At 38.8% G+C, this 15,516-nt stretch overlaps 1 protein-coding gene across 1 annotated transcript in view; it reads left to right on the top strand.

Moving 5' to 3' along the window:
- LOC128661265 (uncharacterized) overlaps positions 1 to 15,516 on the top strand; it is a 744,180-nt gene that overhangs the window by 406,570 nt on the left and 322,094 nt on the right. Inside the window, exon 13 of the mRNA XM_053715539.1 lies at positions 2,098 to 3,363. Within this exon, the coding sequence (XP_053571514.1) occupies positions 2,098 to 3,363 (1,266 nt within the window). The remainder of the gene's footprint in view (positions 1 to 2,097; positions 3,364 to 15,516) is intronic.

The following is a 15,516-nucleotide window of genomic DNA, read 5'->3' as shown; positions in this document are numbered from 1 at the left end:
AAGCCTGTGTTTAAAGCTGTTGCTCCTCCGTGGAGCTTAAACTTGGTCCTTAAAGTTCTTCAGGGTGTTCCGTTTGAACCCCTTCATTCTATTGATATTAAGCTTTTATCTTGGAAAGTTTTGTTTTTGATGGCTATTTCCTCGGCTCGAAGAGTCTCTGAGTTATCTGCCTTACATTGTGATTCTCCTTATCTGATCTTTCATTCAGACAAGGTAGTACTGCGTACTTAACCTGGGTTTTTGCCTAAGGTTGTTTCTAACAGGAATATCAATCAAGAGATTGTTGTTCCATCATTATGTCCTAATCCTTCTTCAAAGAAGGAACGTCTTTTGCATAACCTAGACGTGGTCCGTGCTCTGAAGTTCTACTTACAGGCAACTAAAGATTTTAGACAAACTTCTTCTCTGTTTGTCGTTTACTCTGGACAGAGGAGAGGTCAAAAGGCTTCGGCTACCTCTCTCTCTTTTTGGCTTCGTAGCATAATACGTTTAGCCTATGAGACTGCTGGACAGCAGCCTCCTGAAAGAATTACAGCTCATTCCATTAGAGCTGTGGCTTCCACCTGGGCCTTTAAGAATGAGGCCTCTGCTGAACAGATTTGCAAGGCTGCAACTTGGTCTTCACTTCATACTTTTTACAAATTTTACAAATTTGACACTTTCGCTTCTTCGGAGGCTGGTTTTGGGAGAAAGGTTCTACAGGCAGTGGTTCCTTCTGTTTAATGTTCCTGCCTTGTCCCTCCCATCATCCGTGTACTTAGCTTTGGTATGGGTATCCCATAAGTAATGGATGACCCGTGGACTGAACACACTTAACAAGAGAAAACATAATTTATGCTTACCTGATAAATTTATTTCTCTTGTAGTGTGTTCAGTCCACGGCCCGCCCTGTCTTTTTAAGGCAGGTTCTAAATTTTAAAATTATAACTCCAGTCACCACTGCACCTTATAGTTTCTCCTTTCTCGTCTTGTTTCGGTCGAATGACTGGATATGACATGTGAGGGGAGGAGCTATATAGCAGCTCTGCTTGGGTGATCCTCTTGCAACTTCCTGTTGGGAAGGAGAATATATCCCATAAGTAATGGATGACCCGTGGACTGAACACACTACAAGAGAAATAAATTTATCAGGTAAGCATAAATTATGTTTTTGTGGGATATGTATACATCTATTTGAGACCATTGGAGAAATATCAGTCTTAATATTATGAAATGGATTTATACGTTTATAATCCAATAGTTTGAAGTGAGTTTAATGAATTTGATATTATGATTATTATTTATGTACAACTGAGTTTAGTAACAGTAATATCAATAGTACTAATATCATGCACTTTAAATTGTGAATCGTAAATTATTGATGTTAGCTTCAAAACATGAATTGTGGGTTTTTGTTTAATTTTATATAACTCAATTTTTGCTTAACATGTATCAACTCTTTGTCTGTTTGTTTATGTCCCCTTGTTTGATTATCAGCAGATTATGAGAACTTGAATAATATATGAAGCTTTATTGATTTTAATGGTATGTATGTAATAATTTGTCAGGTGAAAATCTGTTAATTGATTATGACCGTTATAAAAGATAGACTTCAGTGTAACATCCTTAGTCTATGATGAAACGCCACTAGAGGGCGCAAAACATGTCAGACGCTTTGTCCATTACTTGCATTTGTTTTTGATGGAGAAATAAAGGTTTCTTTTTACAATCATACTGCCGTGCTGCTGGATCTCTCATTACCCGGACATGGCCATCAACTGCCTAGCCTCACCCCCTGACCTGGTTCATTACTCAGAACACCTGCAACTCCACCTTCCCCTGCCCTGACCTCGCTCATGGAACATCCATAACTGCACTTATGCCTCCCTTGTTCCCATGTGTGTAACACCCACAACTCAGTAATTTAATTTACTATGATGTAGTAATGTTTACATTCTATGTCATCCTTTTTTAATTTGTGATTTACAGGTAAATACATTTAATACAAAACCGAAGAAATTTTTTAGTATAAAAAATGTTTTGTTTTTTTATTGAGATGGATTATATTATAATGGATAAACAGTCTTATTTTTCTTTATTTTATTTCTTTTTATGCAGACAAACACTTGTATAGTTCATATCCCTCCTTCACTACAGAAAGCATCAGAATGATACCGCAAACTCCAAAAATCTTAGACACCAATGACTATTCACAAACATTGGGGATATCACAAATGATATTAAAAGATGATGGTGAATTGGCAGGAACTGGGCAGCAGTCATTATGTACAGAGAATAATTTAGTCATCAAACAAGAGGAAATCATTTATGAAATTATTATCCCAGATAATGAACCACACACACATACTGAGTTTTCAAAACATATTAAAGAAGAAAAAAGTCCACAGTCTAACCAAATGTTTCATACAAAGGAGAAACCTTTCAAATGTACAGAATGTGAGAAAAGCTTTAGATGGAAGTCTCATCTACTAGAACACTACAAAATTCACACAGGTGAGAAACCACACACATGTACTGAGTGCGGTAAATGTTTTACACGAATGGGTAATCTGAAAACTCATAAAAAGAGTCACACAGGAGAAAAGCCTTTCACATGTACAGAGTGTGGAAAATGTTTTACACACAAGTGTGAGCTGAAAACTCATGAAAGGATTCACACAGGAGAAAAGCCGTTCACATGTACAGTGTGTGGAAAATGTTTTACACAAATAAATAGTCTGAAAACTCATGAAATGATTCACACAGGAGAAAGGCCCTTCACATGTACAGAGTGTGGAAAAAGTTTTACAGAAAAAAGTAGTCTGAAAACTCATGAAAGGAGGCACACAGGAGAAAAGCCTTTCACATGTACAGAGTGTGGAAAAAGTTTTACAGACAAAAGTAATCTGAAAACTCATGAAAAGAGTCACACGGGGGAAAAGCCTTTTACATGTACAGAGTGTGGAAAAAGTTTTATGCAAAAAAGTTATCTGAAAAGTCATGAACTAATTCACACAGGAGAAGAGCCTTTCACATGTACAGAGTGTGGAAAATGTTTTACACAAATAAATAGTCTGAAAAGTCATGAAATGAGTCACACAGGAGAAAGGCCCTTCACATGTACAGAGTGTGGAAAAAGTTTTACAGAAAAAAGTAATCTGAAAACTCATGAAAGAATTCACACAGGAGAAAAGCCGTTCACATGTACAGCGTGTGGAAAACGTTTTACAGACAAAAGTAATCTGAAAACTCATGAAAGGCGTCACACAGGAGAAAAGCCTTTCACTTGTACAGAGTGTGGGAAATGTTTTACACATAAGAGCAGTCTGAAAACTCATGAAAGGATTCACAAGGGAAGAAACCTTTCATATGTTTGGAAAGAAGGTTTTTATTGAAATCAGGTATCACAAAATGCTAAATATTTACACACAAATAAACTTTATATACACAGTGTACAACCTCTTTACAATTATCCTAAAGAGGACAAACTCTCTAAATAGAAGCATCAAAAAGGATCCTATTGTAAATAATACTTTCTAAATCCCAGTTATAAAAGCCTCAGATTGGAAGTGCTCTCCTGCAGCCCTTTGTTCCTCTATATATGTGCCACAATTTAAAAACTCTTAATTTGCGCAAAAGAGAATTTTGCTAAAGCTTATAGGTGTAAAAGGAGGGTTAAATAGATAGTGTTACAAAATATTTTACTATTAAAAGATTTTCACACACAAAACTGGTTAAAAAATAGTTAAAATTATAAATATATAAATTTATAAATTTATTTATATTCTCAAAGTGTAAAGTCCAAAAAAAATGTACCTTAATAATTCAGCATAAAATTCATATTTTACTTAATAAACACAAAAATTAATACAAATTTGATAAAAATGACAATACAGAATTGATCAATTGAAATACACCAAAAGCAAAAAAACACGAATCAGATACAAAAAATCAGATAATACTGGATACTTTCATATATACACACTATACCCTGCAACTATGTCTCACAACAGGACAAGTCTCAAATCTGCTCTTCGTAGTAGGAGAGTTAATTTCCTTAGGAACAATCCTTTTCCAGGGAAGATGGTAACCCCAAAGAAAACTTCAATTTCTTTCCAAAGGATAAATAGTGGAATCCGAAAGCCGTCTAAGTAGAAAAACAAAATCGGCTACTTAGGTAGATATCAGCAGCTGTTTAAAACAAAAGTACACCAGTACTTACACATAAGTAAAGAAATGTCGGCTTAGTCTCCCCAGCTCTCCGTCTCTCCAGCTGCACTGATAGAATCCTCTTGAACCTGTCACCACAGACGCCATCTGGAAACACAACTTGGCCACCGTTCAGGAAAGATCAATGGAGAAACCGGTGAGCGCCAAAACAAACAGCACCTGAGCAGATTGCAAAACTACGGAAGTCTTTGGAATCAAAATCAGGTATTACAAGCATTCGTGTGATCACTGAGCAACGCGTTTCAAATAGATTTCAAACGCATTGCTCAGTTATCACACGAATGCTTGTAATACCTGATTTTGATTCCAAAGACTTCCGTACTTTTGTAATCTGCTCAGGTGCTGTTCGTTTTGGCGCTCACTGGTTTCTCCATTGATCTTTCCTGAACGGTGGCCAAGTTGTGTTTCCAGACTGCGTCTGTGGTGGCAGGTGCAAGAGGGTTCTATCAGTGCCGACGGGGAGAGCTGGGGAGACTAAGCCGACATTTCTTTACTTATGTGTAAGTACTGGTGTACATTTGTTTTAAACAGCTGCTAATATCTACCTAAGTAGCCGATTTTGTTTTTCTACTTAGACGGCTTTCGGGTTCCACTATTTATCCTTTGGAAAGAAATTGAAGTTTTCTTTGGGGTTACCATCTTTCCTGGAAAAGGATTGTTCCTAAGGAAATTAACTCTCCTACTACGAATAGCGGATTTGAGACTTGTCCTGTTTTGAGACATAGTTGCTTACTTTCATTGCAGGGTATAGTGTGTATATATGAAAGTATCCAGTATTATCTGATTTTTTGTATCTGATTTGTGTTTTTTTGCTTTTGGTGTATTTCAATTTATCAATTTTGTATTGTCATTTTTATCAAATTTGTATTAATTTTTGTGTTTATTAAAGGGCCATAATACCCAAATGTTTAAACACTTGAAAGTGATGCAGCATAGCTGTAAAAAGCTGACTAGAAAATATCTCCTGAACATCTCTATGTAAAAAAGAAAGATATTTTAGCTCAAAAGTTCCTCAGTAGCCACCTCCCATTGTAAAGGATTTCTAAGCAGCATTTTAGTGTGTCTGTCCTGGGACATCTGAAAGGATGAGCCTCGTGAACTCTCATATTATTTCACCAATCGGGTAAAGGAAGCTTACTATGAATTCTCATGAGAGTTAAGTCAAATCTCAAGAGATCACAGTAAGAGTTCACGACCTCAGCACTGCTGATGCTGATTTGCGTGCTGTTCATTTCTTCATTTTTTTTTTAGTTTTACCTGCAGCTGGGAGCAGGTGAAGTATAACTTTTTACACAGAACTTACTCTACTGAGCTGAGTAAATTGTGAGGTAAAATATCTTCCTTTTTTACATAGAGATGCTCAGGTGATATTTTCCTGTCCGCTTTTTACAGTTATACTGCATCAGTTTCAAGTGATTTAGCATATGAGTATTATGTCCCTTTAAGTAAAATATGAATTTTATGCGGAATTATTAAGGTACATTTGTTTTGGACTTTACACCTTTTGAGAATATAAATAAATTTATATATTTATAGTTTTAACTATTTTTTTAACCAGTTTTGGGTGTGAAAATCTTTTAATAGTAAAATATTTTTTAACACTATTTATTTAACCCTCCTTTTACACCTATAAGCTTTAGCAAAATTCTCTTTTGCGCAAATTAAACGTTTTTAAATTGTGGTTGATTTTGTGGCGTTTGGAGGTTTTGGGAGTACCTCTATCTTTATTTTTGTTTGCTTATAGGTCATTTTGCGCTAGTCTTTTACCTCTTGTTTGTGCCTCTATATACAGTATGTGCGCTTCAGTTTCTCTCATATCAATGTGATAGAATACAAACACCACACAGGAATATACAGATCTGTCCTCATACTGACCAGTTTACACAACCATTCACCACCAAAGCACCCCGGTGTTGTTTATTAATATGCCAGTGTTAGGAGTTGTACGTTTGTTTTACATAGGGGAGGAAATAATTATATTTACAGAATAAAGGAGTCTTTATATGAAAAGAGTGTTAGAGAATTATATCAACAAGAACATCAGTCTCAAATGATTGACATCTGGGAGATATATTTATTGTGCACATCATGTGGATAAACCTTTTCTTATAGCAATAGATGCTTAGCATTGTACATGTTATATACCAGAGGAATTACTGAAGGGGGAACTGATTTTATTTCATGAGACACAATATCAGTAACCGGTACATACGTGATCATAATCAGTTTAATTTAAATGGCTACTATAGCCTACATGTATACTGGGTATGTAATATGTGTGTCATGTGATCATAATCAGTTTAATTTAAATGGCTACTATAAGCTACATGTATACTGGGTATGTAATATGTGTGTCATGTGATCATAATCAGTTTAATTTAAATGGCTACTATAACCTACATGTATACTGGGTATGTAATATGTGTGTTATGTTCTGTAACTTGATATTATGTCTGTTAGATATTTTCATGTTAGTTAGAAGCCACAAGAACTGATAATAGCACATACTGTATATATAAAGGGAACATTATATGTCTGATAAATCCCTTTGTATCAAGAGCACAAGTGTTAGGTATATTTATACCATTGTGTGCATATATCATGTAATGCTGCTTTTTACTATATAATGATATACAATGTTTTTTCATGCAAATAAAAAGTGATTGTAATCCAGACCAGTATTTTGTGTTTTTTTGTCTAATTAAAAACGCAATATCACAGAATAAAAAGGAAAACATCATCAAAGATAGAAGCCAAATCTGACAGTGAAAGTTAAACGCTGATAACTCAGAGCAGCAATTTTACCCAACTTTTCAATTTACTTCTATTATCTTATTTGCTTTGTTCTTTTGGTATACTTTGTTAAAGAGTAAACCTAGGAGGCTGATATTATATATGAGCTTAGGGGCGTGCACATGTATTTAGCACTCTGCAGCAGTGTTTGTAACTGTATAACATTGCTATAAATCTTCTTGCAAACTCTGCTGTCTGAAGATACGTGCACGTTCCTGAGTTCACCTAGGATTACTCTTTAACAAAGGATACTAAGAGTACTAAGCACAAATTATAATATAAGTAAATTGGAAAGTTGTTTGAAATGTCATGTTCTGTCCAATCCATTTAAGTTTAATTTTGCCTTTTCTGTCCCTTTAACAGTACATAAAACAATATCAAATTATCCCCCCCGACCTACACCAACCCAGATTATTAATCACCAGCAAGACTTTTTATACACAGACATTTTATGTTACTTAAATCACACTTAAAGGTATAGAAAATTATACTTTCATGATTCAGATAGAATGTGTCATTTTAATTTCACTTCTGTTATCAAGTGTATGTGCTACTGAGAGCTGACTGGTGGCTATACACATGTGCCTCTTGTCATTGACACACCAGATATGCTCAGCTAGCTCCCAGTATTACATTGCTGCTCTATAGCTGACTTTGCAGGAGTTAAAGGGACAGTCTAGTCAAAACTAAACGTTCATGATTCAGATAGAGCATGCAATTTTAAACAACTTTCCATTTTACTTTTATCATCAAATTTGCTTTGTTCCCTTGGTGGTATTTTTGAAAAGCTAAACCTAGGTAGGCTCAAACAGATTCCTAACAGTTGAAAACCACCTCCTAGCTCAGAGCATTTTGAAAGTTTTTCACAGTTAGACTGTGCTAGTTCACATGTGTCATATAGATTACATTGTGCTCACTCCCGTGAAGTTATTTAGAAGTCTTCACTGATTGATTACACTGCATGTCTGTCAAAGGCACTTAGATAAGGAGGCTGTCAGAAGATGCTTAGATACAAGGTAATCACAGAGGTAAAAAGGTATATTAATATAGCTGTGTTGGTTATGCAAAAACGGGGAATGGGTACTAAAGGGATTATCTATCTTTTTAAATAAGAAAAATGTTGGTGTAGACTGTCCCTTTAAATACATAGTTATAAACAATCAGTGGTACAATAATAAAGTGATCTAACATATTAAAATATTTTTGACCCTTTATATCCCTTTAATTAAAAGCAGAGACAATAACAATTATATCTAGATAATCAATATCTTGTTAAATTTGTCACAACGTTATCTTCATTAAAGGGACATTAAACCCAAATTTTTCCTTTTGTGATTCAGATAGAGCATGCAATTTTAAGCAACTTTCTAATTTACTCTTATTATCAAATTTTCTTCATTCTCTTGGTATCTTTATTTGAAATGCAAGAATGTAAGTTTAGATGTCGGCCCATTTTTGGTGAATTATTGCTGATTGGTGGATAGTGATGTCGCGAATAGTTTGCCGGCGAATAGTTCCCGGCGAACATAGCTTGTTCGCGTTTGCAACGGCGGGCGAACATATGCGATGTTCGATCCGCCCCCTATTCGTCATCATTGAGTAAACTTTGACCCTGTATCTCACAGTCTGCAGACACATTCCAGCCAATCAGCAGCAGACCCTCCCAGCTCCTGGACAGCAGCCATTTTAGATTCATTCAGAAGCTGCATTGTTAGTGAGAGGAGGGACAGTGTAGCTGCTGGTGATTTAATAGGGAAATTGATAGCTAGGCTAGTGTATTCAGTGTCCACTACAGTCCTGAAGGACTCATCTGATCTCTGCTGTAAGGACAGCACCCCAAAAAGCCCTTTTTACGGCTAGAACATCTTCTTTTTTTTTTTTCCTGTGTAATCTAATTGCAGTTGCCTGCCTGACAAGCCACTTGCCCAGTGTCACCACTCATATCTGGTATAACAGTAGTGTAAATTTAAAAACAAAAAAAACTTTTTTGACTGTGAAACATCAGTCTGCTTGTGTAATCTAATTGCAGTTGCCTGCCTGCCAGCGTGTGTGCCAGGCCCACTTGCCCAGTGCCACCACTCATATCTGGTGTAACAGTAGTGTAAATTAAAAAAAAAAAAACTTTTTTGACTGTGAAACATCAGTCTGCTTGTGTAATCTAATTGCAGTTGCCTGCCTGCCAGCGTGTGTGCCAGGCCCACTTCCCAGTGCCACCACTCATATCTGGTGTAACAGTAGTGTAAATTTAAAAACAAAAAAACTTTTTGGACTGTGAAACATCAGTCTGCTTTTTTGTGTCAGGCTCACAGTGTATACTGGGCCCACTTGCCCAGTGCCACCACTCATATCTTGTTTAATAGTAGTGTAAGTGTACATTTAAAAAAATAAAAAAAATTTGGACTGTGAAACATCAGTCTGCTTTTTTTGTGTCAGGCTCACAGCGTATACTGTGCCCACTTGCCCAGTGCCACCACTCATATCTTGTTTAATAGTAGTGTAAGTGTACATTTAAAAACAAAAAAAACTTTTTGGACTGTGAAACATCAGTCTGCTTTTTTGTGTCAGGCTCACAGCTTATACTGGGCCCACTTGCCCAGTGCCACCACTCATATCTTGTTTAATAGTAGTTTAAGTGTACATTTAAAAAAATAAAAACTTTTTGGACTGTGAAACATCAGTCTGCTTTGTTGTGTCAGGCTCACAGCGTATACTGTGCCCACTTGCCCAGTGCCACCACTCATTTCTTGTTTAATAGTAGTGTAAGTGTACATTTAAAAAAATAAAAACTTTTTGGACTGTGAAACATCAGTCTGCTTTTTTGTTTCAGGCTCACAGCGTATACTGTGCCCACTTGCCCAGTGCCACCACTCATATCTTGTTTAATAGTAGTGTAAGTGTACATTTAAAAACAAAAAAAACTTTTTGGACTGTGAAACATCAGTCTGCTTTTTTGTGTCAGGCTCACAGCTCATACTGGGCCACTTGCCCAGTGCCACCACTCATTTCTTGTTTAATAGTAGTGTAAGTGTACATTTAAAAAAATAAAACCTTTCTCCTGTTAAGTGTAGTCAGTCCACGGGTCATCATTACTTATGGGATATTAACTCCTCCCCAACAGGAAGTGCAAGAGGATCACCCAAGCAGAGCTGCTATATAGCTCCTCCCCTCTACGTCACACCCAGTCATTCTCTTGCACCCAACTAATAGATAGGATGTGTGAGAGGACTGTGGTGATTAAACTTAGTTTTTTTATATCTTCAATCAAAAGTTTGTTATTTTAAACGACACCGGAGTGTGTTGTTTCCTTCTCAGGCAGAATTTGAAGAAGAATCTACCTGAGTTTTTTGTATATGATCTTAGCGGACGTAACTAAGATCCGTTTGCTGTTCTCGGCCATTCTGAGGAGTAAGGTAACTTCAGATCAGGGGTCAGCGGGCAGGTTCACCTGCAAAGAGGTATGTTGCAGTATATTATTTTCTAAGGAATGGAATTGACTTTGAAAATACTGCTAATACCGATATAATGTAAGTACAGCCTTAAATGCAGTAGTAGCAACTGGTATCAGGCTGACATGTATATATGTTAACACTTAAGTATTTCTGGGGAATGGCACTTCACTGGGAAAATACTGTATGCATATATCTTTTAGCCTAACTTGCAGTGGGAGCGACTAGCAGCAGGCTTTTTAAAGACATTTCATATATTTGATTTTAAACGTTTGCTGGCATGTTAAATCGTTTAATTATCTGAGGTACTTGGTGAAAATTGTTTTGGGCTTTATTTTCCACATGGCTGTCGTTGTTTTAAATTAAAACAGTTTACTGAGCTCCCCTCACTGTTGTAGTGTGAGTGGGAGGGGCCTATTTTGGCGCTTTTACTACGCATCAGAAATTCAGTCACAGTCTGTCTTTTTCTCCCTGCATGATCCAGGACGTCTCCACAGAGCTCAGGGGTCTTCAAAACTAGTTTTGAGGGAGGTAATCACTTACAGCAGACCTGTGAGACTGTGCTTGACTGTGATAAAAACGTTTATATTGTCAATTGTTATACGTTTTTTTCTGATATTAAGGGTTAATCATCCATTGCTAATGTGTGCAATCCTTTGCTAATTTTGGTTTATATAACTAATCCGGTTCATTGTTATTCAACTGTGACAATTTTTGTGTGCTTCTTAAAGGCACAGTAACGTTTTTACATATTGCTTGTAAATTTAGTTGAAAAGTATTTTCAAGCTTGCTAGTCTAATTGCTAGTTTGTTTAAACATGTCTGACTCAGAGGAAACTCTTTGTGCAATATGTTCAAAAGCCGAGGTGGAGCCCAATAGAAATTTATGTACTAATTGCATTGATGCTACTTTAAATAAAAGTCAATCTGTACATGTTAAGCAACATTCACCAGACAACGAGAGGGAAGTTATGCCGACTAACTTGCCTCACGTGTCAGTACCTGCATCTCCCGCTCAGGAGGTGCGTGATATTGTAACGCCAAGTACATCAGGGCGGCCCTTACAAATCACTTTACAAGACATGGCTAATGTTATGACTGAAGTTTTGTCTAAATTGCCAGAACTTAGAGGTAAACAAGATCACTCTGGGATGAGAACAGAGTATACTGATAATGCTAGGGCCATGTCTGATACTGCGTCACAATATGCAGAGCATGAGGACGGAGAGCTTCATTCTGCGGGTGACGGATCTGATCCAAATAAATTGGATTCAGACATTTCAAATTTTAAGTTTAAGCTGGAAAACCTCCGTGTGTTGCTAGGGGAGGTGTTAGCGGCTCTGAATGATTGTAACACAGTTGCAATCCCAGAGAAAATGTGTAGGTTGGATAAATATTTTGCGGTACCGACGAGTACTGACGTTTTTCCTATACCTAAGAGACTTACTGAAATTATTACTAAGGAGTGGGACAGACCCGGTGTGCCTTTCTCACCCCTCCTATATTCAGAAAAATGTTTCCAATAGACGCCACCACACGGGACTTATGGCAAACGGTCCCTAAGGTGGAGGGAGCAGTTTCTACTTTAGCTAAGCGTTCCACTATCCCGGTGGAGGATAGCTGTGCTTTTTCAGATCCAATGGATAAAAAGTTAGAGGGTTACCTTAAGAAAATGTTTGTTCAACAAGGTTTTATATTACAACCCCTTGCATGCATTGCGCCTGTTACGGCTGCGGCTGCATTTTGGTTTGAGTCTCTGGAAGACACCCTTGACTCAGCGACATTAGATGAGATTTCACTTAAGCTTAAAACCCTTAAGCTAGCTAATTCATTTATTTCTGATGCCGTAGTACATTTAACTAAAATTACGGCTAAGAATTCCGGATTCGCCATTCAGGCACGCAGAGCGCTGTGGCTAAAATCCTGGTCAGCTGATGTAACCTCTAAATCGAAATTACTTAACATACCTTTCAAGGGGCAGACTTTATTCGGGCCCGGTTTGAAAGAAATTATCGCTGATATTACGGGAGGTAAAGGCCATGCCCTGCCTCAAGACAGAGCCAAACCTAGGGCTAGACAGTCTAATTTTCGTGCCTTTCGTAACTTCAAGGCAGGAGCAGCATCAACTTCCTCTGCTCCAAAACAGGAAGGAGCTGTTGCTCGCTACAGACAAGGCTGGAAACCTAACCAGACCTGGAACAAGGGCAAGCAGGCCAGAAAACCTGCTGCTGCCCCTAAGACAGCATGAAGTGAGGGCCCCCGATCCGGAAGCGGATCTAGTGGGGGGCAGACTCTCTCTCTTCGCCCAGGCTTGGGCAAGAGATGTCCAGGATCCCTGGGCGTTGGAGATCATATCTCAGGGATATCTTCTGGACTTCAAAGCTTCTCCTCCACAAGGGAGATTTCACCTTTCAAGGTTGTCAACAAACCAGATAAAGAAAGAGGCGTTTCTACGCTGTGTACAAGACCTTTTACTAATGGGAGTGATCCACCCAGTTCCGCGGTCGGAACACGGACAAGGGTTTTACTCAAATCTGTTTGTGGTTCCCAAAAAAGAGGGAACCTTCAGACCAATATTGGATTTAAAGATCCTAAACAAATTCCTAAGAGTTCCATCGTTCAAGATGGAAACTATTCAGACAATCTTACCCATGATCCAAAGAGGTCAGTACATGACCACAGTGGATTTAAAGGATGCTTACCTTCACATACCGATTCACAGAGAACATTACCGGTATCTAAGGTTTGCCTTCCTAGACAGGCATTACCAGTTTGTAGCTCTTCCCTTCGGGTTGGCTACGGCTCCAAGAATCTTTACAAAGGTTCTGGGCTCTCTTCTGGCGGTACTAAGACCGCGAGGAATTTCGGTAGCTCCGTACCTAGAAGACATTCTGATACAAGCGTCAAGCTTTCAAACTGCCAAGTCTCATACAGAGTTAGTACTGGCTTTTCTAAGGTCGCATGGGTGGAAAGTGAACGAGGAGAAGAGTTCTCTCTTACCACTCACAAGAGTTCCCTTCTTGGGGACTCTTATAGATTCTGTAGAAATGAAAATTTACCTGACAGAGGACAGGTTAACAAAGCTTCTAAATGCTTGCCGTGTCCTTCATTCCATTCAACACCCGTCAGTGGCTCAATGCATGGAGGTAATCGGCTTAATGGTAGCGGCAATGGACATAGTTCCTTTTGCACGCCTGCACCTCAGACCGCTGCAATTGTGCATGTTAAGTCAGTGGAATGGGGATTACTCAGATTTGTCCCCTACGCTGAATCTGGATCAGGAGACCAGAGATTATCTTCTATGGTGGCTTTCTCGGCCGCATCTGTCCAGGGGGATGCCCTTCAGCAGACCAGACTGGACAATTGTAACTACAGACGCCAGCCTTCTAGGTTGGGGCGCTGTCTGGAATTCCCTGAAGGCTCAGGGATCATGGACTCAAGAGGAGAGTCTCCTTCCAATAAACATTCTGGAATTGAGAGCAGTTCTCAATGCCCTACTGGCTTGGCCTCAGTTAGCAACTCTGAGGTTTATCAGGTTTCAGTCGGACAACATCACGACTGTGGCTTACATCAACCATGAGGGAGGGACAAGAAGTTCCCTAGCGATGATGGAAGTATCAAAGATAATTCGCTGGGCAGAGTCTCACTCTTGCCACCGGTCAGCGATCCACATCCCAGGAGTGGACAACTGGGAGGCGGATTTCCTAAGTCACCAGACTTTTCATCCGGGGGAGTGGGAACTTCATCCGGAGGTCTTTGCCAAAATACTTCGACGTTGGGGCAAACCAGATATGGATCTCATGGCGTCTCGCCAGAACGCCAAGCTTCCTCGTTACGGGTCCAGGTCCAGGGACCCGGGAGCGGTCCTGATAGATGCCTTGACAGCACCTTGGACTTTCAGGATGGCTTATGTGTTTCCACCATTCCCGATGCTTCCTCGTTTGATTGCAAGGATCAAACAGGAGAAAGCATCAGTGATTCTAATAGCGCCTGCGTGGCCACGCAGGACCTGGTATGCAGATCTAGTGGACATGTCATCCTGTCCACCTTGGTCTCTGCCTCTGAGACAGGACCTTCTAATTCAGGGTCCTTTCAAACATCAAAACCTAATTTCTCTGAAGCTGACTGCATGGAAATTGAACGCTTAATTTTATCAAAGCGTGGATTTTCAGAGCCAGTAATTGATACCTTAATACAGGCTAGGAAACCTGTTACCAGGAAAATTTACCATAAGATATGGCGTAAATATTTACACTGGTGCGAATCCAAGGGTTACTCATGGAGTAAGGTTAGGATTCCTAGGATATTGTCTTTTCTACAAGAAGGTTTAGAAAAGGGTCTATCTGCTAGTTCGTTAAAGGGACAGATCTCAGCTCTGTCCATCCTTTTACACAAGCGTCTGTCAGAAGTTCCAGACGTTCAGGCTTTTTGTCAGGCTTTGGCCAGGATTAAGCCTGTGTTTAAATCTGTTGCTCCGCCGTGGAGCTTAAACTTAGTTCTTAACATTTTACAGGGTGTTCCGTTTGAACCCCTTCACTCCATTGATATCAAGCTGTTATCTTGGAAAGTTCTGTTTTTAATGGCTATTTCCTCGGCTCATAGAGTCTCTGAATTATCAGCCTTACATTGTGATTCTCCGTATCTGATTTTTCATTCAGATAAGGTAGTTCTGCGTACTAAACCTGGGTTCTTACCTAAGGTAGTCACTAACAAGAATATCAATCAAGAGATTGTTGTTCCATCATTGTGTCCTAACCCTTCCTCAAAGAAGGAACGACTTCTGCACAATCTAGATGTAGTCCGTGCCCTGAAATTTTATTTACAGGCAACTAAAGATTTTCGACAAACTTCTTCCCTGTTTGTCGTTTATTCTGGACAGAGGAGAGGTCAAAAAGCATCTGCTACCTCTCTATCCTTTTGGCTTCGTAGCATAATACGTTTAGCCTATGAGACTGCTGGACAGCAACCTCCTGAAAGGATTACAGCTCATTCTACTAGAGCTGTGGCTTCCACTTGGGCCTTTAAGAATGAGGCCTCTGTTGAACAGATTTGCAAGGCTGCAACTTGGT

This window comes from Bombina bombina, chromosome 5 (genome assembly GCF_027579735.1).
Source record: "Bombina bombina isolate aBomBom1 chromosome 5, aBomBom1.pri, whole genome shotgun sequence".
Classification (NCBI taxonomy): Eukaryota; Metazoa; Chordata; class Amphibia; order Anura; family Bombinatoridae; genus Bombina; species Bombina bombina.
Note: the sequence above shows the minus strand (reverse complement) of the source record. Positions and strands in the feature narration are given on the sequence as shown.